Raw genomic sequence first — 25,061 nt, 5'->3', positions numbered from 1 at the left:
TTTACCGTGATGGGGCTGGAAACAGCTGCCACCACAATCCCAATTGGCTGTGGTGAGAGAAGCGCAGGACTTCCACAGGGTATGCCTGTCCCTGCCCCAGGAGTTGTGCCCCCATCTGCCTTCCTGGCCTGAGCTTCACAGAGGAGTGGAGAATGCAGCTTTTGTTCTTGCTGCTTCTTCTGTATTTTCCTTTGTAGCTGCTGTTTAGCATCTACAGAGGGTGAGACCAAGGTTTTAACCTGAGGCTGGAATGAATGTGCATCAGCCATGGGAGCAAATGCAGATGACTCTATGGACATCTTTGCCCCTGTGAAAAGCACATAGAATGTATCTTTAGGGAATTAGTTGTAGAAAAAATGATACCAATTTTTCACAACACAGGCATGCAAGTATTATTGGGGTTGTCTTATGGTTGTTGGCCACAAGGTGGAGACATTTCCATGTTAAGGTACATAAAGTGAACTAAGGTTGATTGTACCTGAGGGGGAACCGGTCATTACAGTGAGTGCAGCCAAAGACTTTGTTCCAATATAGTGGCTGTTCAAAAGATACCGAGCCAGATCCTCAACGCTGTCAAACTGGCGACTCAGCACTTTCTGCGCCCATTCGCACACCAAACCACATGCGGCCATTCGCACCTCATCTTCTGCACAGGACAGCTGAAGAGTAGGCTCAAACACCTCAAACTGACAGAGAAAAAAAGTTCATCAACACAGGGCTTCAGAGTGAGCAGATCTTTCAGCATACCAATGTGACAGAGGTGAGAAACATTATTAGGGCCCTATGACTTCTATGATGTGGAAAAACGGACTTGTGGAAGCCATTATTAAAAACTGAATCATCTATTAAACCCAGAATGTCACAGAATTTTGCATATTTGGGATAGAATTAATGTATTAATGCTTAATTAATCAAATTAAAATCTTGATATGTCCTAGTGTGAAGGTTAAACCACAAAAGGCTGAGATTTAATTAAATAAATATACAGACTGAATGTGCTGCATGCTTCAAAGGAAATGTATAAAGCCAGCCGCTCAAACACTAATAACACCTCATAAGCATAAGCATCACTCTGTGTTTGTAAAAGATTCCAGACAGCAGAGCATGCTTTAAACTTGAAGCGTGCAGCACATGCAGACTTTATATTTATATAATTAAACCTCAGCCTTTTGCAGTTTAATAAGCCCATTTAAGCCATATAGTGAACTGCTTATCCGGAGGTGTGAAGCTGTTGTCAAAAACATACAGACTCAAATTGCTTCAATCGGCTTCCCACCAAAATAAAAGCTCAATTTAACTAGACGTGTGAAATTGAAGACATTGTGATGGAAATATATTACTACTGTATAGTAAAATGTAATATTTAATGTAGTAATAAATAATAATAATAATAATTGCAATATATTTAAGCTATATCTCACAAGTATGAACGCTGTTGTACTGAATAGGTTTTCATCTATGCATAAATTGATTAATACTGTGATGCTCTGCTGTGTAGCAATTTATTTGACAAAAATAATTATTCCATTGTTGTGTTTTGGATTGTGCTGTGAGGATCTGTATAGCAGCACTTCATTTGATAAAAAAATATGTAATGGTATGTTGAAAAATAATTGTTTTGTTTTTATTTGATAAAAATTATATTAAATTATTATTAATTCTATTAACTTTAAAACACAGAATTCAGAAAAAATAAAATGGAAAACAAAGAATTTGGGAAAAAATTTAACGGAAATTGGACAAAAATAAAACAGATGTCATAGGGCAAAGAAAAAGACAAATGGGTAAGAAAGAAGAGAACAAACTCACCCCATCACCTGATTTGTGAATATCCAAGTTGGGTAGAGAGGGCATGTGCACAAAAGTCTTTTTCCTCAGTCCACTATAGCAATATGTGCGCAGGGGTTAAGGTAATACATCCCATTTTGTCCATCCACATATCACAATAAAGTTATTAGTAAAAGGTGTACTCTTGCAGCACATAACACAATGCAGACATTTTTTTTAATAGCACTTGATTTCCTAAAACATACTGTTTAGTTGCTATTGATATATTAGAAAAGCACTTTTTTTCTCATTTTAAAGCTGGTGGCTAAGTAGAGTAGTTTATGACTTAATCAGACTGAATGAACATTCTTTTACATTGTTCAAGGGTACCAAGAATTAACCTTGAATGGCTTGCATCTGTTGTGTGTGTAAAAGAAAAGTGATGCTGAGCCTGTGCCACATGAAATGGGGTGAGAGGTGCTGGTCACAAGTAATGACTAAGGCAGGTCTTTCACACCTAACAAAAAGATAATGTTATAGTACCTTTCACTGCTAATCCATCTACACTCGTGCTACACACTCAAGATGTAAAAAAGTGAAAACAAACACTAGAATCTGACATAGAAACACATAGCATATAAAAAATACAAATGCACCCAAAAATCACATGCATGCACCTACAAAAGTAATCAAAGTAGTCACAGTGAGAACAATTGCCCTGCAGCAACTCAGGGTTAAGTGCCTTGCTTGAGGGCATAATGGCTATCGCTCCTTGAGGGTTTCAAACCAGTAACCTTCCCGTTTCCAGCCCTGATCTTTAACCACTAAGCGCTACAAAATGCTAAAAGCACCAGTTTCAGGGAACTCAGACGTGACAGCAGCGATCAATCAAAAAACAATCATTGCATAACTTAACTTCTTTTTTTAATTTAAAACATTTCACACCAATTTTAAATGTTGTTATTAGTTATGGCTTTATTTTCAGCAGTACCTTGCGTTTAATTCATCAGACAGCAATGTCAACACTTTTCACTGTGCCTTTGAGCCCGGGTCAGCAATAACAGTCTGGAGAAGGTTAGAGTGTGTTCACACAGGAGACATTCTTCCTATCAAAAACAGCTAGATAGAGTGCAGCTGAACGGAACAGAATGCAGGGATCATGAGATGCATTCTTTAAAAGAACTATTTTTAACTTGAAACACATCATCTTAAAAAGTACTCAAGTAGACAAAATGACCAAAATAACTATCTCTTATTGTCAATAGTTTGGGTATGAAATGAGACAGTATGCAGGTCTAAAGTGGGTTCACTGATCGTAAAGTCCTACCATACCTTTCAGGGCATCTCACACAGCTCAGAATGGAAGCTGATATATTTGCCAATTTATGTTCCTAGATGTACACTGCAACTGTTATGGCATTACATCAAACATAACCTTAAAAAATGTGACAGGATGACCACTGCATTGTTGAATGATGCAATCAATCACTAAAAAGCTCCAAGTCACTTCTCTTGCATAAGAGATTACAAAAGAGGTCCTCTGCTGGAAAGAAGAGTGCTGCTTTCTTGGGCATTAGAGTTGCCAAGGATTGGATTTCCGTTGCAGTGACAACCGTCAACAACAAGCATGGTTTATTTCAGTGACACACCACTCTGAAATTTAAAATATAACTCACATGCACAAATGCACTTTTAACCCTGCTTTCACCCAACACCAAAATAACCATGTCCACTGTTACAAAATGTAATTTCTGAGAATGACCCAACAGCTTAAGATAGGTTACTTACTCTTATTCCCTTTTCCAACAAAGCCATTCCTGCAACAATCAGTAAACAAGTATGATTTCAATTTGGCCAGCATTTACTTGACAGACTTGACAGATACATTTATTTACATATCACCCATTGAAAGCCTCAATGTCCTTTCCTAAAATTGCAATTTTGATCTACAGTGCTTTTTGTCTTCTTTAATAAAAAAATCATAATATTTACTGTTTGTTTGCTTTTTTCTGTTAGGGTGTCAGATGTGACCAGGATTACTTAAAGAAATAGTTCACCCAAAAATGATAATTCTCTCATGATTTACTCACCTTTAAGCCATCCCAGATGTGTACATCTTTCCTTCTTCAGCAGAACCGAAATGAAGATTTTTTTAAGCACATTTCAGCTCTGCATGTCTATACAATGAAAGCGAATGGGTGCTATGACGCTGCTGGCTGTTTGACGGTCCAAAAGGCATATTAAGGCAGCATAAAATTAATCCACACGACTCCAGTCGATTAATGAATGTCTTCTGAAGCAAATCGATAGGTTTGTGTAAAAAATAAATCGATAACATTCACTTTCAAAAAACACCTCTTTCTACCAGTCGACCCATCACGGAGTTGTCGCATGACGTAAGCGCAATGGTGCGTTAATGCGAGAAGTTGGAAGCGTGCGCTATGTATACAACGGAGGAACGAGAGAGTTAGATCATTTCAAACAGGAAAACAGCGATGGGCGAAAGCAACGATTTAGAGTTAAAACATTTTTAATTACCAATATGTTTCTTACATAAACCTATCGATTTGCTTCAGAAGACATTCATTGATGGACTGGAGTCGTGTGGATTAATTTTATGCTGCCTAAATATGCCTTTTGGACCATCAAACAGCCAGCAGCGTCATGGCACCCATTCGCATTCATTGTATGGACATGCAGAGCTGAAATGTGCTTATAAAAATATTCATTTCGGTTCTGCTGAAGAAGGAAAGACCTACACATCTGGGATGGCTTAAAGGTGAGTAAATCATAAGAGAATTATTATTTTTTGGGTGAACTAATCCTTTAAGTTGCATAAACTTAAGCAAGGGTAGACCAGTCAGGACCACCTCATGGACTGAAAAAATAACTAGTCTCCATTATAAGACAAGGAATATACAGAAATGTATGTATTTTGGGGAATGTCTTTTGAAGACCAAACAACTGGCAGCCAATGTTAAATGGGTTTACTATACAGCAATACTCTGCACTCCAAGTACTCTGTAGTTTAATCGTATTTAATTTCAGATCTATATTTAGGGACGACGTGAATTACAGCAACAGATGTTTCAGAACAGAGTTCATGGACAGTGTATGAGTGTGTGTGTTCATTTTGGGGAGCTGGGAAGGGGGAAGGGGAAAGGGATTGTTATAAAAAGTTCCACTGAAGGATATTTGGATTTGCCTCGCATGCCAAGTCGACGCGCCTTCATGTTGGGAAAGACGTTCTTCATGATCTTTCCGAAGTCTGCAGCACTGAGAGCATGATACCCCAGGCTATCACAGTAACTCCTGAGAATCATAAACATATACAAGAAATCATCACAATTTAAACAGAAGTACAGAAACTACACACAGAAACTTTTATAGTGTTTTTATTGTTGTTGTCCTTTTTGGAGCTCGACAGTAGTGGTCACTATGAACGGTTGTTGTATAGAAAAAAGCATTGTCAAGATTTGTTATAATTTCTGCTTTTGTGTTAAATGGAAAAAAGCCACAATGTTTACACTTTTTGGGAAAATCTATCTAAAAAAGACTTTTCTTGTCTCTGCACATTAAGCTGGAATAGGATAAAGTACATTTACTTTGAAGAAAATGGCACAAAGCAGCTTTGTTATTTAAATCTTTGGACTAAATTACTTCATTATATTTTCCTGCCAAAAAACAGTCATATTCTTCTGAAATTAGTGAAAAAGTCAATACACATCCTCATGTAACTGTTACAACGTTTGTGACTGTGTCCGATTTTCCATTCTGCAGTTACAGACATCTGATGCACAACGTTTGGCTCCAGAATCTAATATAATTGAATTTATTATGGGTGCTGTATATGTTTTTCTCCATTTTGTTAACCTATGCCACTTTGCTAACAACTCTTTTGTTCCTCTTTACAGAGCTTTTTGCTGTCAGAGACAGGTGTGATTTCTTAGGATACCTATTTCAGTGAATATCTGTCAGGAAGTAGAAACAATTTGTGTGACAGTACAAATACACTTAAAGCAAAACATTTCACAAAAAGAAGCTTATTATGTTTTAAATGATAAAAACAACAAATATCAAAATTAAAACCAAAACTGGTTGTTAAACTTAAGCCCTATTCGGATGGGATTAGTTTTCTAAACAACGATTGAGTTACAATTATTATCACCCGAAGTCTGCGATTTTATGTATCGATTTGGATAGGACTAAGATCTTTGTGTTTATTACAGAGGTGGGAAGGTCTTCTGTCTAGATCTGGGCCTTACAGAAGGTTAGACACATTTAATTAATTTAGCTAATTAAATTATCTTTTAAACTTAATCTGTTTAAGTGTAAAATAACTTATCATTTTAAAATAAATTTTAAATAATTAGGCGGAGAAATTAAGGTGAGCATCTTACCTGGTGCTCATATTACAGTGGCCAGTCTTAGTAGTTTCTGCGATTTGGCTCTCCTTGTTGATTTTATTTTCTTATTTTTTTGGTCGAATGACAAATAATCGACATCCATATTGAAAGTTTAGCATGCATAAGTACGATTTTAACGGTAGTTCATGTAGGTGAAAATACATGATGAGAGGTGTTGTAAAAATTCACTATCAGCAATCACAGGCATTCGCATTCGGATGGAATTCAGATTTCTCACTGGACCCTTGAGGTAGCGAAAAAAACAGTAGGTAATTTGCTCTGTAAATTTTTACAGAGATTGTGTGAGAAAAACACAGACTTGTTATAAACTACATTTCCATCCAAGGATTTTTTGCAAAAAAAGTTTTAGCGCATTAAAATAAAGCTGATGGAAACGCAAATTATCGCTAAAAATTTCACAAGTGTCGACATAATATTTGTCCGTTTAACTCTACCGCTTAAACTCACTGTTGATACATCAAATGTCGCGAAAAACTGGTTTGAAAACCCTTTTTTTTTTTAGAAAATTGCCATTAACACAAAAATGTAGTGTCACATGACAGAATTTGCCCCAATCGTTAGCCTGTGTTAATCGTGACGACAAGGTTATACATCCTTGAAAGCCAGTTTATTGTACGTGATTATGGATTGATCTTAATGGCATATAGATCCGATACTGCAAACATGACACTTCCAGGAGTGCCAACACAAATATCTCAAATCGTTCACATCAACAAGTGCACGGAGAACAAATGAATGGCCACCGTTTGTGATTAATTTAGTTGCGGTAGCCATCCGTATATTTATTAAAGTTGCTTTTCCACACCATTCAAAATAATAGACAGCAGTCACGGAATTAGCCCACAAAACAAAAAAACATATTTCTGTGCACAAAGATGTTTTAAATTAAAAATAAATACACAATACTAGGAAAACAGCATCAGTGTGTTTTTTTGGAACACTAACATATAACCCAATTCTATAAAATTATTGTTTAGTTTACATTTGAAAAAATGCCGGCAAAATTCCCTGTATTAAATTAAATAAATTATAAAATGAAAAAAGCATTAAATTAAAAAAATAAATTACCAAACAAATTTTTTTTTTTATTTTTAGACCTATATATGCCTTTTCTTTACACAAACTTAAATTAGCCTTACCCTGTTCTGTAGATGAAAAAAGTCAGCTGAATTACATTACTCAGAATGTTCTACACTTTTTTCAAGACTATAAACTATCGGAACTATTTGTCCAATGAGTTCACTTTCAGAAAACCAGCTTCTGAACATTTTAAAACTTCAAATATTTTAAATCTAACCCTCTTTACCTAGGAACACATTTGCTGAGCTTTTTCAGAAAATGTAAATTGCATTATGACGCTAAAATTAATTTTAGATGATAATCAAGTTCAGTTGGTCGTTAAAAGTTGCTGGAGAAATATGTGTGACATTATGCAGCTGAGATGGCAATGTTTTAGATGATTGTTCAAAATAGCCTATTAAATATTAGGAATGTATCATATATGTAAGCCCAGATTTTACACCGCATCAATGTTTCTTTAATAGCTGTGCACACAGCACATACACATCGATGGATGGTCCTTATACTAAGTCTGAAGGTTTCCCCCACTACTTGGTGCAGGTTGCCAGCTTGAACAGGGCCATGACGATTCGCTTTCGGGTCGGAACAGGTGGCAACCTGCAATAGGCGAAACATCAGGACCAATATTACAGTCCTATCAGAAGGGCAACTGTTCCCTTCTGATTTGCATTTATTTGTGAAATTAAAATGACAATAAGCTGTCTAATTTCAATGCATTTTCTCAATACTCTCCCCATTTTACCAAAACTTCGGAGGAAAAAATTAGGGACATCTGGGAGGCGAATTAGCGATAAGCACACATTTCTGTATGGAAACGGCTAAAGGGCAGATTTCTGTTGCGATAAACCAAAACTTATGTAACACAGTGTTTTTTTAGGCATGAAGTAATCACGCACACAAATTTTATCGATAAAAGGCCATTTGAATGGAAACAGGCAGAAGACGGCAAATTTTGCCAAACATTTTTTACGCATTTTCACTTTGTCGATAACAAAATAGCGCAAAAAGTGGATGGAAACTAGGCTATATTCACACGGGATTAAAATAAAGTACGTCAGTACTCAGGGAAAACTAGTACTGTCCGAATAGGGCTTTTAGTGGAACATTTCCATAGTTAATGTGAAACTATGCCTGTGGTTCCTCTGCTAGGACATCTTTGTGAACGTGAGGGTAACTGACTTCACTACGTCCACTAAACCTAGTTGGTTAAAATGAATTGTAAAAATGGCTTAGAGAAGTTAAGTTAGTTCTGAGTAAAGGTCTAGCATTATTTGTTTGCAGATGCCACTTTTGTTTTGCTATTTTGACATATAACGCAATAACATTCATAATATTTTCTAACTGTGGATAAAGTGTCCAAATACTTTTTAGGGCCATTGTGTGTCCTACTTTCAGAAAAAAACGATACCTTCAGTCAAACATGTCCACAAGTCTCTGACGTAGAGTCCAAGTCAAGTCCCTGTCTTTTGTGATGTGTCCGAGTCAAGTCTGAAATCCCTTATAGTAGTCGTTTGGTAATAAATAGTTTTCTATGTGCTGCAGTAGGGCTGCACGATTATGACAAAAATCATAATGGTTGATAATTGCCCTTGATATATTACTCGCAATTATTAATGTAGATTAATCGAAGTTACATTACATATTTATTTGTGCAACTTTTACGAATGCTAATACTAATGAAGGTGTCTACTACTTCGCCATTGCCGTTTCATTGCTCAACGGACATGTCTGGGATTGGTTAGTATACTCAACTGTGGCAAAAACACATTGTAAATAGAAGCCTTTGACTCAGAAGAAGTAGACATAAATAGAATTCTCTAATCATCAGTTTTCACGATTACATAATGGCAGACGTAATCACAATCAATTAATTTTTCTATTGTGCATGTTGTAGGTTTGTTTAACTACTGCTGTTACAGGACAATTAATTTCATGTTTTTGTTTTTAAATGTATTGTTTCTAGAGATTACTTTGGAGCAAATTATCACACATTTTCACAGGCAAATATAGTAACAGAAAATGCCTTTGAAAAAAATATTTTAAGTGAACGAACTGTTAACGTTCACTTTCATACACCTACTCATATTTCTCATTCACTGAAGTCTCTCAAATTCAACGTGCTCTAGTTTGAGGCGCGAGACCGCATGATGGTTTTTCATGCCTGTAAAGATGGGAGCCAATAGCATTCAAGTACAGGCTATTAATGGAGCAAATTATTGGTTTGCAATGATGAACAAATATGTCCTTCACAGAACCAGTCAGACATTTGAGTCTGAACGAGACATCTCGTTCGTGAACGAGGATCTGCTGACTGACTGAACGAGAGGAGGCAAGTCGTTTGTTTAATTTTGGCAATCCTGTTCAACAAGAAAAGGGGCCTGATGAATTATGAATAAAAGTGAGCAATGACCACACAATACAATGACATATGGACATTTTTGAAACTCATAATTATTTTTTAGGCTATTATTGTTGTCTTTCTTGAATAGCTTGATAAAAACTCATGCACAGCGGTTTACAAAATGATAGACATGATTTGTTGTCATTTGTGGGGAAAAGCATATGATGCTTAAACACTCTGCTGAAGGCTCTTAGTAGATTTGTAGACACAAATTATAACAAAGGTTAATTAAACTTGTTTCGATCTGAATGACTGCTTTTGGTTCAATGCAATGACTTGTGCAAAACGTAAAAGGTGCTCATTTGTTGCCATCTGCTTGTGCAGAAATGCTCACTGAATGAATCAGCAAACAAATCTGAACTAATCTTTTTGGTGAATGGATTCAATAGAATTGAGTCACTGGGATGAATAAAAAGCCTCACCACTAGTACCAAGTCCATTTTCAAATTCCTCAAACTGCAGGAAATTCTGAACTAAAAGGCTCTAAACTAAACTTGCAAAGTCTAGTGAAAAACATCATGACCTCTGTAAGTTGGCTGGGTTTTATATTTGGGAAGAGCAAGATGCCACAGAATTCCCAACTTACTTGTACTCATCGTAGACTTCCTGTTTAGGCAGTGAGGTTTCGGGATGCTCTTGAAGGTGGTTACGAATCCAGCTGAATGCATGCATCTGCTGGGCACGACTTGATGTCATGGAGCTCTGCTCACTGAGAGAAGAGAATAAAGTGAAAGCCAAGTACAATTTGAAATCATATCAAGAGTTGCTAGAAATAGATATTGTTTTGTGGCTGTGTTTCTTATTCCATTAGCTAACCTTAGTATGGTAGTAATGATGAAAGCGTTACTTAAGGCATGATAATAATATGTAAGGTTTATAAATCTAAACCTTAAATCCATTAACCATACTGACCATGCTGCTCAAAAGTCAATAAACATTTCATTCAAAAACAGTATATATATATATATATATATATATATATATCTGAGTTACCATAGACTTTGTCAGTTGAACCAGTCTGGCCATTCTCTGTTGACCTCTCTCATCAACAAAGCGTTTCCGTCCACAGAACTGACGCTCACTGAATGTTTTTTGTTTTTGGCACCATTCGGAGTAAATTCTAGAGACTGTCGTGTGTGAAAATCCCAGAAGATCAGCAGAAACAGAAATACTCTAACCAGCCCGTCTGGCACTAACGATCATCCATGCGATTATCTAATCAGCCAATCATGTGGCAGCAGTGTAGTGCATAAAATCAGGCAGATATGGGTCAGGAACTTCAGTTAATGTTCACATCAACCATCAGAATGGGGAAAAAATGTGATCTCAATAATTTGGATTGTGGCATGATTGTTGGTGCCAGACGGGCTGGTTTGAGTATTTCTGTAACTGCTGATCTCCTGGGATTTTCATGCACAACAACAAAAAACCATCCAGTGAGCGACAGTTCTGCGGATGAAAATGCCTTGTTGATGAAAGAGGTCAATAGATAATGGCCAGACTGGTTTGAACTGACAAAGTCTACGGTAACTCAGATAACCGCTCTGTACAATTGTGGTGAGAAGGATATCATTCTGAGATGCGGGTTGGCGCTGTTTTGGCGGCACGAGGGGGACCTACACAATATTAGGCAGGTGGTTTTAATGTTGTGGCTTATTGGTATTTACATATATTTAGGAAAGTGTCACTCCATCACAAAAAAGGCAATTCAAAAGAATGAAAAACATAATACAATTATGCTATAATTTTGAAAATATTTTAGCAATCTTTTAATAGGGAATGAATTAGATTCTGCATAAAGATAACAGAAAAAAAAAAAATATCACACCTTTTCTCATTGCCACTGCTGGGTCCAGAAGGCAACTTGAGATAGAGGTAGAGTTTTTCAATGTCTGTAAGCTTCTCCACATCTTGCTGCAAGGCAACAGGCACACAGAAGATGTGTGTTAAATATTAAGCAGTTAAAATGCCACACTTCAAGAGTGTGAAATGTCAAGCTTCTCTTGTTCTTATGAGCTTCTTTAGGCACAGGCTTTTCCAATAAAACTATCATAAAAAATGAAAGTTATTGTGTGTAATTTCTGGCACCAAAAATAATTGCAAACACTGGCCCTGTTTACACTTCTAATTAAGATGCATTTTTGGGCAATTCAATTACAAGTGGACAAGCGAGACACATCACCATTTACACTTAGTCACCATTATTGATCTTATCGTGGTTATTTCAGATAACTTTGATTATTGTGCACATTCAATCACATTTTACTATCCAAAAAAGGAAATTTTAAAGGAATATAGAAATACCATGAATGCCACACTTTTTTTTGTATCTCATTTTCTGGTGTTAAAGCAAATGAACGGCATCAGTCTCACTGTCTGACACCGCAGACTGCACTCAGAGCAGCTCCTGAAGAGCACATGAAGATTAACCGCTTCAGAAGTGCTGTCAGTGCCCTCTGTGGACATGTAAGTGAGGATTTTGAAAGTGAACGCAGAGCACTCCGGTTTCACTTTGATTTAACGTTTGCATAATGGCAAATGTTCTTGGTCATTGCAGGTTCATATATACACACAGTGCTAATTACCCGCAGTGACACAGAAGAGGAGATGCCCGCTTACTCTATTTCTGTGGAGATGATAGAACAAATAATTTTTTTTTAAATACACGCATAATCTCAAAGGTTTTCCTTCATGCAAAATAATGGCTTGTGGGTTTAGTCAGAGCACCTTAAAATAACGTTTTAAAGTAAAGGATTTAGGACAGAAGTTTTACAATTGCATAATAGGGAGACATATGTTAAAGTATTTGAAAATAAATTTGATATTTAAAATATAATTTTTCATGTCATAATTTTTTTAGAGGAAATCATATACAGTGCATTCGGAAAGTATTCACAGCACTTCACTTTTTCCACATTTTGTTATGTTACAGCCTTATTCCAAAATGTTTCAAATTCATTATTTTCCTCAAAATTCTACAAACAATACCCCATAATGACAACGTGAAAGAAGTTTGTTTGAAATCTTTGCAAATTTATAACAAAAAAAAAAAGAAAAAAAAAAAAAGAAAAAAGGAAAAAAGAAAAAAAAAAAAAAATCACATGTACATAAGTATTCACAGCCTTTGCCATGACACTAAAAATTGAGCTCAGGTGCATCCTGTTTCCACTGATCATCCTTGAGATGTTTCTACAACTTGATTGGAGTCCATCTGTGATAAATTCAGTTGATTGGACATGATTTGGAAGGGCACACACCTGTCTATATAAGGTCCCACAGTTAACAGTGCATGAAGCCATGAAGTCCAAGGAATTGTCTGTAGACCTCCAAGACAGGATTGTATTGAGGCACAGATCTGGGGAAGGGTACAGAAAAATTTCTGCAGCATTGAAGGTCCCAATGAGCACAGTGGCCTCCATCATCCATAAATGGAAGAAGTTTGGAACCACCAGGACTCTTCCTAGAGCTGGCTGCCTGGCCAAACTGAGCGATCGGGGGAGAAGGGCCTTAGTCAGGGAGGTGACCAAGAACCCGATGGTCACTCTGACAGAGCTCCAGCATTTCTCTGTGGAGAGAGGAGAACCTTCCAGAAGAACAACCATCTCTGCATGACTCCACCAATCAGGCCTGTATGGTAGAGTGGCCAGACAGAAGCCTCCTCAGTAAAAGGCACATGACAGCCCGCCTGGAGTTTGCCAAAAGGCACCTGAAGGACTCTCAGACCATGAGAAACAAAGATTGAACTCTTTGGCCTGAATGGCAAGCATCATGTCTGGAGGAAACCAGGCACCGCTCATCACCTGGCCAATACCATCCCTACAGTGAAGCATGGTGGTGGCAGCATCATGCTGTGGGGATGTTTTTCAGCAGCAGGAACTGGGAGACAAGTCAGGATCGAGGGAAAGATGAATGCAGCAATGTACAGAGACATTCTTGATGAAAACCTGCTCCAGAGCACTCTGGACCTCAGACTGGGGCGAAGGTTCATCTTCCAACAGGACAACGACCCTAAGCACACAGCCAAGATAATAAAGGAGTGGCTACGGGACAACTCTGTGAATGTCCTTGAGTGGCCCAACCAGAGCCCAGACTTGAACCCGATTGAACATCTCTGGAGAGATCTGAAAATGGCTGTGCACCGATGCTCCCCATCCAACCTGATGGAGCTTGAGAGGTCCTGCAAAGAAGAATGGGAGAAACTGCCCAAAAATATGTGTGCCAAGCTTGTAGCATCATACTCAAAAAGACTTGAAGCTGTAATTGGTGCCAAAGGTGCTTCAACAAAGTATTGAGCAAAGGCTGTGAATACTTATGTACATGTGATTTTTTTCGGTTTTTATTTTTTATAAATTTGCAAAGATTTCAAACAAACTTCTTTCACATTGTCATTATAGGGTATTGTTTGTAGAATTTTGAGGAAAATAATGAATTTAATCCATTTTGGAATAAGGCTGTAACATAACAAAATGTGGAAAAAGTGAAGCTCTGTGAATACTTTCCGGATGCACTGTATCATTATTTTATAATATGATTCCAAGTAAATATGAATAAATGACTTCTTAAGGTGTATAAAGCACACATACACCTTAAGAAGTATGACAATTTGTATGACTATTAATCGTCATTAGGGATGCACCGATCCGATACCTGGATCGGTTTCGGCTCCGATACTGAAGCTTTTAGACTGATCGGGTATCGGTCCAACGAGCCCGATTCAAATCCGATACTGTGTGTTAGTCATGTTTGTTACTGTCAAGCTCCAAAAATGACATAAAAGAATCATAAAAACACCATTAAAGCAGTTCATATGACTCGTGCATTTTATTCAAAGCCACTTGAAGACGTGCAGTAGCTCTTTGAATCACAAAAGGCTGTGTTTAATAAGTAAATATATAAAAAGCACGGGCAGCGCCAGCACGTTAGTGAATGGCGCTGCTCTGTTTACACACACACTCGCAGCTATTTTTAGTGTGCAATATTTGAGCGTTTCTCAAGAACAACATCTCAGATGTAGATGCTCAATAGTTTAGAGGTTTGTGTTTCTTTACTTATTAAAGAGTACTCCCAATTAGTTCCACACAATAATGTAAAGATATTCTAAACTGATTATGCAAAAAACAACACTGGTATCGGATTGGGATGGTATCGGCCGATACTGAGATTTCCGGTATCGGAATCGGAAGAGAAAAAGTGTTATCGGTGCATCCCTTATCGTCATAATCATGAAAGCCCTAAAATAGACAATTAATCATCATAATTGCAATTAATCAGCAGCCAAATTTCAGTCAAATTTCAAACATGACATTTAGAGCAGAATTCTTAATTTTTAATGAAGTACTTTTATGAACTAAGCTTCAGATGTGCGTGCTTCTAATCTGCGAAGTCCTTGTGCATGTATGACCATGCATTTGCCATTTCAAATTTTCTGATCGACTGGTTATTTCCCATTCAAGCTGCACATAACCAGCAATGTTTAAACTCTTGTTTTAGCACATCGGTTGATTGACAGGTAAGTAGGTGGCACTTTGCTACTGTTCAAACATATTTGAACGGCTAAGCGTTTACACTACAAGTCCAATGTGGTCACATGCGTCTTTGACCGCCTCCAAACGTGGCTGAAGTGAACAAATCTCAAAAAGATTTAGACCCCGTTAACACCTGTCTTTAGCATTGTCCCATTTCAAATGGGTCACCAAAAACGCATCTTAATACCGTGTAAACGGGGCCATAATTATTTTTCCTCCCTCCCCCAGTCTTCCATTGCTCAGGTCAAACACATAGTCCCCCATGCTTGTGATCAATAAAAAAATAGGACCTTCAAGGGGTGCTAGGTACTATTAACTTTTTTAAGGGCTAAAACTGTTTAAATGAAGGAAAATACTGAGTATACTTTGAAGTTAGTAACATTTATTTACCTTGAAGCAATCTAGCTGTCCTTACTGATGCTATATGTCATGGTCACTGTCACATGACCTGTCAAATGAACCACCAGCTATCCAGCAAGTAGTAAACAATTGTGAATTCGGTCCCTTTCCACAACACACTCATACAGACTGACTTGTACATGAATTAAAGATGTGATCATTTTATTCTGATCTTCAGGTTTCTCTTAAAGTAGTACAGCTGAAACATATTGTTAAGTGTTAGTGTAGTAAGAGAGAACTGAACAGCTCTTCAAAGAGAATATGTAAGATGTTTGGGTGGGGCAGACCTGATTTAAATTCTACTCAAGTAGAGAGCAGCAGACACAAGTCTCTGCCTCTAGGCACTGCTCCCCATCGTCACTTACACTGTCTTTCTCACTTACAAACATGCACTTAAACTAGGGTTGGATTGATACCAAAATGTTGGCTTTGATACCATACGGGTATCTCGGGTATCTCAAAATCACTACGAAATCGGTACCTTAGGATACAAAATAACAGCCTCTGATGACTGAAGAAATTAAACTAGGGCTTTCAATAGATTAAATAATTCAATGTGAAAAATGTGTTCTCATAATTGCCTTGTAGACAGTAAACACATTCATTTCCTTTTTGATGAAGAGTGTAATTTCTGCGCAACCAAATGGAATTGCAAAACACTAGCAACTGCTTTTTGAATACACGCTTTATCTGCCATTGGTCGAACTAACAGATGGTTCCACCTAGGGCTGGGTTATATGGCCAAAAATATTATCACAATATTTTTATTCATATCATTCGCTATTTATCACGAGATTCACGACATATAGTGCATTCAGAAAGTATTCATACCCCTTCATTTTTTTTCACATTTTGTTATGTTGCAGCCTTACACTAAAATGATTTAACCCTCTGGGGTCGACGGACGCGCCAGCGTGTCCTGTTGGATTTTTTTCCTCATAACAACGGAAGCAACTTAAAATACTCCATCATTTTTAGGCATACAGATAAGTGTAAAACATCATTAGAGACTATAAAGGGTCTACACTCACAATAACAACAAAACCTAGTGCTTTTGTAAAATAAAGTAAATAAACAGGGTGCGCTTTCAGCTGCCTCTGGCTCCGCAAGCATCTTTCTGAAACACGTCACAAAAATGAACTGAAACTCGCGAATACTTATCAGACAAACATGAAACATACAGTGCATCCGGAAAGTATTCACAGCACTTCACTTTTTCCACATTTTGTTATGTCACAGCCTTATTCCAAAATGGATTAAATTCATTATTTTCCTCAAAATTCTACAAACAATACCCCATAATGACAATGTGAAAGACGTTTGTTTGAAATCTTTGCAAATTTATTACAAATATAAAACGAAAAAAATCACATGTACATAAGTATTCACAGCCTTTGCCATGACACTCAAAATTGAGCTCATTTCTGCAGCATTGAAGGTCTCAATGAGCATAGTGGCCTCCATCATCTGTAAATGGAAGAAGTTTGGAACCACCAGGACTCTTCCTAGAGCTGGCCGCCCGGCCAAACTGAGCGATCGTGGGAGAAGGGCCTTAGTCAGGGAGGTGACCAAGAACCTTATGGTCACTCTGACAGAGCTCCAGCGTTTCTCTGTGGAGAGAGGAGAACCTTCCAGAAGAACAACCATCTCTGCAGCACTCCACCAATCAGGCCTGTATGGTAGAGTGGCCAGACGGAAGCCACTCCTCAGTAAAAGGCACACGAGAGCCCGCCTGGAGGATTCTCAGACCATGAGAAACAAAATTCTCTGGTCTGATGAAACAAAGATTGAACTCTTTCGCCTGAATGGCAAGCATCATGTCTGGAGGAAACCAGGCACCGCTCATCACCTGGCCAATACCATCCCTACAATGAAGCATGGTGGTGGCAGCATCATGCTGTGGGGATGTTTTTCAGCAGCAGGAACTGGGAGACAAGTCAGGATCGAGGGAAAGATGAATGCAGCAATGTACAGAGACATCCTTGATGAAAACCTGCTCCAGAGCGCTCTAGACCTCAGACTGGGGCGAAGGTTCATCTTCCAACAGGACAGCGACCCTAAGAACACAGCCAAGATAACAAAGGAGTGGCTCTGGGACAACTCTGTGAATGTCCTTGAGTGGCCCAGCCAGAGCCCAGACTTGAACCCGATTGAACATCTCTGGAGAGATCTGAAAATGTCTGTGCACCGACGCACCCCATCCAACCTGATGGAGCTTAAGAGGTCCTGCAAAGAAGAATGGGAGAAACTGCCCAAAAATAGGTGTGCAATGCTTGTAGCATCATACTTAAAAAGACTTGAGGCTTTATTGGTGCAAAGGTGCTTCAACAAAGTATTGAGCAAAGGCTGTGAATACTTATGTACATGTGATTTTTTTTTCATTTTTTATTTTTAATAAATTTGCAAAGATTTCAAACAAACTTCTTTCACATTGTCATCATGGGGTATTGTTTGTAGAATTTTGAGGAAAATAATGAATTTAATCCATTTTGGAATAAGGCTGTAACATAACAAAATGTGGAAAAAGTGAAGCGCTGTGAATACTTTCCAGATGCACTGTATGTCTAAAGAAAGCTTAAAATGAAGAGTTCACATTTTCCACAGAAGAAGAGCGGACGATGAACGTTTGAAGAGCGACTTGATCCAGCCGAGGATATGAAAATGCTTATAAGAGCAAAAACCAAGCCATGAGGTCAAAGGAACTGCATGCAGAGCTCAGAGACAGGATTGTGTCGAGGCACAGATCTGGGGAAGGTTACAAAAAATTTTCGGCTGCATTGAAGGTTCCCAGGAGCACAGTGGCCTCCATAATTCTTAAATGGTAGAAGTTTGGAACAACCAGGACTCTTACTAGAGCTGGCTGCCCGGTCAAACTGAGCAATCGGGGGAGAAGGGCCTTGGTAAGAGAGGTGACCAAGAACCCGATTGTCACTCTCATTGAGCTCCAGAGATCATGTGTGGAGATGGAAGAAACTTGCAGAAGGACAACCATCACTGCAACACTCCACTTATCAGGGCTTTATGGCAGAGTGGCCAGACGGTAGCCTCTCAGTGCAAGAAATTAAAAAAAAAGCACCTAAAGGACTCTCAGACAGTGAGAAAGAAGATTCTCTGGTCTGATGAAACGAAGACTAACTGTTTGGCCTCAATTCCAAGTGTCATGTCTGGAGGAAACCAGGCACTGCTCATCACCTGCGCAATACCATCCCAACGGTGATGCATAGTGGTGGTAGCATCATGCTGTGGGGGTGTTTTTCCAGCAGCAGGGACTGGGGTACTGGTCAGGGTTGAAGGAAAGCTGAACGCAGCAAAATACAGAGATATCCTTAACCTGGTCTAGAGTGCTCAGGACCTGAGGTTCAACATCCAACAGGACAATGACCCTAAGCACACAGCCAAGACAACACAAGAGTGGCTTAGGGACAACTCTGTGAATGTCCTTGAGTGGCCCAGCCAGAGCCTGGAACTGAACCCAATCGAGCATCTCTGGAGAGACCTGAAAATGGCTGTCCACCGACGGTCCCCATCCAACCTGACAGAGCTTGAGAGGATCTGCAGAGAAGAATGGCAGAAAATCCCCAAATCCACGTGTGCAAAGCTTGTCGCATCAAACCCAAAAAGACTTGAGGCTGTAATCGCTGCCAAAGGTGCTTCAACTAAGTACTGAGTTAAGGGTCTGAATACTTACAGGTGCATCTCAATAAATTAGAATGTCGTGGAAAAGTTCATTTATTTCAGTAATTCAACTCAAATTGTGAAACTCGTGTATTAAATAAATTCAGTGCACACAGACTGAAGTAGTTTAATTCTTTGGTTCTTTTAATTGTGATGATTTTGGCTCACATTTAACAAAAACCCACCAATTCACTATCTCAAAAAATTAGAATACATCATAAGACCAATAAAAAAAAACATTTTTAGTGAATTGTTGGCCTTCTGGAAAGTATGTTCATTTACTGTATATGTACTCAATACTTGGTAGGGGCTCCTTTTGCTTTAATTACTGCCTCAATTCGGCGTGGCATGGAGGTGATCAGTTTGTGGCACTGCTGAGGTGGTATGGAAGCCCAGGTTTCTTTGACAGTGGCCTTCAGCTCATCTGCATTTTTTGGTTTCTTGTTTCACATTTTCCTCTTGACAATACCCAATAGATTCTCTATGGGGTTCAGGTCTGGTGAGTTTGCTGGCCAGTCAAGCACACCAACACCATGGTCATTTAACCAACTTTTGGTGCTTTTGGCAGTGTGGGCAGGTGCCAAATCCTGCTGGAAAATGAAATCAGCATCTTTAAAAAGCTGGTCAGCAGAAGGAAGCATGAAGTGCTCCAAAATGTCTTGGTAAACGGGGGCAGTGTCTTTGGTTTTCAAAAAACACAATGGACCAACACCAGCAGATGACATTGCACCCCAAATCATCACAGACTGTGGAAACTTAACACTGGACTTCAAGCAACTTGGGTTATGAGCTTCTCCACCCTTCCTCCAGACTCTAGGACCTTGGTTTCCAAATGAAATACAAAACTTGCTCTCATCTGAAAAGAGGACTTTTGACCACTGGGCAACAGTCCAGTTCTTCTTCTCCTTAGCCCAGGTAAGATGCCTCTGATGTTGTCTGTGGTTCAGGAGTGGCTTAACAAGAGGATTACGACAACTGTAGCCAAATTCCTTGACACGTCTGTGTGTGGTGGCTCTTGATGCCTTGACCCCAGCCTCAGTCCATTCCTTGTGAAGTTCACCCAAATTCTTGAATCGATTTTGCTTGACAATTCTCATAAGGCTGCGGTTCTCTCGGTTGGTTGTGCATCTTTTTCTTCCACACTTTTTCCTTCCACTCAACTTTCTGTTAACATACTTGGATACAGCACTCTGTGAACAGCCAGCTTCTTTGGCAATGAATGTTTGTGGCTTACCCTCCTTGTGAAGGGTGTCAATGATTGTCTTCTGGACAACTGTCAGATCAGCAGTCTTCCCCATGATTGTGTAGCCTAGTGAACCAAACTGAGAGACCATTTTGAAGGCTCAGGAAACCTTTGCAGGTGTTTTGAGTTGATTAGCTGATTGGCATGTCACCATATTCTAATTTTTTGAGATAATGAATTGGTGGGTTTTTGTTAAATGTGAGCCAAAATCATCACAATTAAAAGAACCAAAGACTTAAACTACTTCAGTCTGTGTGCACTGAATTTATTTAATACACGAGTTTCACAATTTGAGTTGAATTACTGAAATAAATGAACTTTTCCACAACTTTTCTAATTTATTGAGATGCACCTGTATGTCAATTTAATATTTCAGTCTTTTTAATAAATTTGCAGTTATAAAAAATCTGGTTTTTGATTTGTCATTATGGGGTATGGAGTGTAGACTGATGCAGAAAAAATTAAATAATTTAAAGCCTTTTAGCATAAGTCTGCAACATAACAAAATGTGAAAAAATATGAAGGGGTCTGAATACTTTCTGAATGCACTGTACATTTCATTCCATTAAAGGGGGAGGAAATGCATTCAAGAATGAATGTAAACATAACTTGTTTGTTTACAAGAAAACTCCACAGGGTAAGATATCTTTTATTTGAAGTTCAAGAAGTATATTCAGTTAAGGATTTAATCCTACATATGGTGTTTGACCTCATTTAGTTAAATTTTTGCCAATTTCATCATCGTCAGCTGACGTTTTACTCCACTGAAAGACTTTCTTGTGATGCTCCACACTACAGCTTAGTAGGTGGCAGTAAAGCACCATTAGCTGGATTGCCAACCATCAATAAACATCACAACAAGAAATACTTTCTTTCCTGTGCCAAAAAGTTAGCGGAGGTGACAGCGCTATAGATCATTATATTTAAAAAAAAACATTTAATTAAATAGTACATGAATAAACAGCAATGGTGTAATGTCAAAATTGCTGTTGTGTTCAGTCGATAGCTGTATTGCATTGTAAGTGCTTTCTTGTTTGTTACACAATGATGTAATATTAGCCGGACAGCTAGCTAGCGGCTACCTAGCCCCATTACAGGTTTCCATGACAGCAGGGCTATGTATCCACTAGCCTGCTAATACTTCCTAACTGAATTATCTAGTGAGTTAACAGTTATCTAGTTGTTTATAACTCTGCCGAACTGTTTGAATTGCAATCCACTGTTGTCTGGGTCCGGTACCCAACTAAAACTCCTAGGCCTATATTTAACAAGCTGGGAGTACAGTATGTATGCAGGGGGCTGAAACCTGCAGTGTTGTGGCCAGCGAATTAAAATAAACCAACTTCAATAGGATTGTATGGCACAACCCCAAACAGGAAGTCATTTTAGGTAAAAATAATCCGAACAATACCTAATCCCTCAGCGATCAGAGCAAAGCAGCCAGCATAAACAAGCTTTTGTTTTCATGGTGTCTGTATCTGGAAGCAATGGAGGTAGGTATCTTCAAAAGTCCCAGAATACCAAACCACTACACAAACATGTCCAACATGTCCAAATTAACACCTTGTTGTTGTGGAGATATTAACTGGGCAGACAAAGTAAACAAAATCAGCATACACAACAATACACGCAGCTCAGGAATCTTAATGGGCTAGTAATGATTAGACTTTGGGGAAATGCTGAACTCAAATGCTCCCGCCACCCACACATTTTTACACCAGTGATGGTATCGTCACACTCCTCTTCTTCCCACCCTCCCAAATCCATTGGATTCTAAGAATAGTTGTGTCTCTCTCTGTCTTTTCTATTCCTCTCTTTGTTGCTAAGGGAATGATGGCTAGTGAATAGCTAAAGTTATCAGCCGCCGAGTGCTGTTGGCGTTAACACTGGAGAGGGGTAAGAAAGGTAAGTAAAAATGGCTCTAGAATGCAGACGTCTTGGAGCCAAGTGGACATCCCAATTTAAGAGAGGACTAGGCATGATGTGCAAGGGAGGACACTTTTACACATTCAAAACAAACAAATCCACTGCATGAGCAAAGACATCTGGAAAATGCATATTCAGGAACTGAGATGCCTTGAGAAGCCATGAGAGGCTGTGTGTTACAGTGATTTCACCACAGATAAGGGGTGTTCTTAGGCACAATTCAAATAAACAATCCCTCTGCCAAGTAACATACAGTAGTTACTGTATATGTTCTTAACTGTATGCTGTTTGAAATTGCCAAGCAACATAGCGGCTTGGCGTATTAAAGAAACTGATCACCCACAAATTAAAATTCTGTCATAACTTACTCTCAGTTTGCATTGTTTTAAAGCAAAACAAAATTCTCGCACTGAGCCACTTTGAACAAGCTTCTCTCATGGTGCTCATGAACATGGAAAGGAAGTTAAGATTTTCACTGTAAAATAATTTAAATTGTGTTTCTCACCAAAACCTACCGTATGCCTGCAGACGACCTGTAATATGAAGCAGGGGGTCGTCTGGACTACTTTACTGATACTTTTAGGTCATTTTTAAGCTTTAAAGAGAGACACTATCTACTGCCATTGTACTGAAAATACGCTCTGTGATAGGGAATTTTGGAATAAGAATTATACATTTTATTACAGCTGATTTTAGAACAGCTTTCTCAAAAGTGTTTTCAACCAGTCTTTCATTCATTAGTCTAAAGACTGAGATGAAGAGGACAATGACAAACAGGTCATGACAACCTTATGAAGAACCTATAGCTCATAATCACTCAGCTCATTCATGCAGGTATAATGTCCACTGAGCAGTGGGCAGACCCCTTACTCAGCACTCCTGTGTATACTAGACATGCTTGAATATTTATGCATTATTGAGGAGGACTAAACCCACAAGCCCCATTTCTTACTGACAAGCCTACAGAATCTAGCAAGGATGTATGCTGGAACAACAGAACAGTCAAGCCCTGGTCATAATGAATATAATTATTGCATAAAATCCAGCATGTATTTAAAGGAATATTACAGGTTCAATACAAGTTATGCTCAATCTACAGCATTTGTGGCATAATGTTGATTACCACAATAATGTATTTTGACTTGTTCATCCTTTTCTTTAAAAAAAAAAAGCAACTACCACACCTGGAGTCGCAAGTTCGAATCCAGGGCGTGCTGAGTGACTCCAGTCAGGCTTCCTAAGCAACCAATTGGCCCGGTTACTAGGGTGGGTATATACAGTTGTGCTCAAAAGTTTGCATACCCTGGCAGAAATTGTGAAATTTTGGCATTGATTTTGAAAATATGACTAATCATGCAAAAAAATTGTCTTTTATTTAAGGATAGTGATCATATGAAGCCATTTATTATCACATAGTTGTTTGGCTCCTTTTTAAATCATAATGATAACAGAAATCACCCAAATGGCCCTGATCAAAAGTTTACATACCCTTGAATGTTTGGCCTTGTTACAGACACACAAGGTGACACATACAGGTTTAAATGGCAATTAAAGGTTAATTTCCCACACCTGTGGCTTTTTAAATTGCAATTAGTGTCTGTGTATAAATAGTCAATGAGTTTGTTAGCTCTCACGTGGATGCACTGAGCAAACTAGATACTGAGCCATGTGGAGCAGAAAAGAACTGTCAAAAGACCTGCGTAACAAGGTAATGGAACTTTATAAAGATGGAAAAGGATATAAAAAGATATCCAAAGCCTTGAAAATGCCAGTCAGTACTGTTCAATCACTTATCAAGAAGTGGAAAATTCAGGGATCTCTTGATACCCAGCCAAGGTCAGGTAGACCAACAAAGATTTCAGCCACAGCTGCCAGAAGAATTGTTCAGGATACAAAGAAAAACCCACAGGTAACCTCAGGAGGAATACAGGCTGCTCTGGAAAAAGATGGTGTGGTTGTTTCAAGTAGCACAATACGACGATACCTGAACAAAAATGAGCTGTGTGGTCGAGTTGCCAGAAAGAAGCCTTTACTGCGCCAATGCCACAAAAAAGCCCAGTTACAATATGCCCGACAACACCTTGACATGCCTCACAGCTTCTGGCACACTGTAATTTGGAGTGACGAGACCAAAATAGAGCTTTCTGGTATGCGCTATAAGCACTATGTTTGGAGAGGGGTCAACAAGGCCTATAGTGAAAAGAATACCATCCCCACTGTGAAGCATGGTGGTGGCTCACTGATGTTTTGGGGGGGGTGAGCTCTAAAGGCACGGGGAATCTTGTGAAAATTGATGGCAAGATGAATGCAGCATGTTATTAGAAAATACTGGCAGACAATTTGCGTTCTTCTGCATGGAAGCTGCGCACGGGAAGCTCTTGGACTTTCCAGCACGACAATGACCCTAAGCACAAGGCCAAGTTGACCCTCCAGTGGCTACAGCAGAAAAAGGTGAAGGTTCTGGAGTGGCCATCACAGTCTCCTGACCTTAATATCATCGAGCCACTCTGGGGAGATCTCAAACATACGGTTCATGCAAGACGACCAAAGACTTTGCATGACCTGGAGGCATTTTGCCAAGACGAATGGGCAGCTATACCACCTGCAAGAATTTGGGG

The 25,061-nt window shown here is 38.7% G+C and overlaps 1 protein-coding gene across 2 annotated transcripts in view; it reads right to left on the bottom strand.

Moving 5' to 3' along the window:
- LOC127416086 (DNA-binding protein RFX7-like) overlaps positions 1-25,061 on the bottom strand; it is a 52,970-nt gene that overhangs the window by 6,869 nt on the left and 21,040 nt on the right. The window contains exons 3-8 of one of the 2 annotated variants that reach the window (XM_051655216.1): positions 11,504-11,589; positions 10,262-10,384; positions 4,963-5,079; positions 1,810-1,894; positions 479-686; positions 6-307 (exon numbers count right to left, since the gene is read on the bottom strand). In XM_051655216.1, coding sequence (XP_051511176.1) covers positions 6-307; positions 479-686; positions 1,810-1,894; positions 4,963-5,079; positions 10,262-10,384; positions 11,504-11,589 — 921 coding nt within the window. The remainder of the gene's footprint in view (positions 1-5; positions 308-478; positions 687-1,809; positions 1,895-4,962; positions 5,080-10,261; positions 10,385-11,503; positions 11,590-25,061) is intronic. The other variant, XM_051655223.1, reaches the window with a different exon arrangement.

The sequence above is a fragment of the Myxocyprinus asiaticus genome, chromosome 2 (genome assembly GCF_019703515.2).
Source record: "Myxocyprinus asiaticus isolate MX2 ecotype Aquarium Trade chromosome 2, UBuf_Myxa_2, whole genome shotgun sequence".
Lineage (NCBI taxonomy): Eukaryota > Metazoa > Chordata > Actinopteri > Cypriniformes > Catostomidae > Myxocyprinus > Myxocyprinus asiaticus.
Note: the sequence above shows the minus strand (reverse complement) of the source record. Positions and strands in the feature narration are given on the sequence as shown.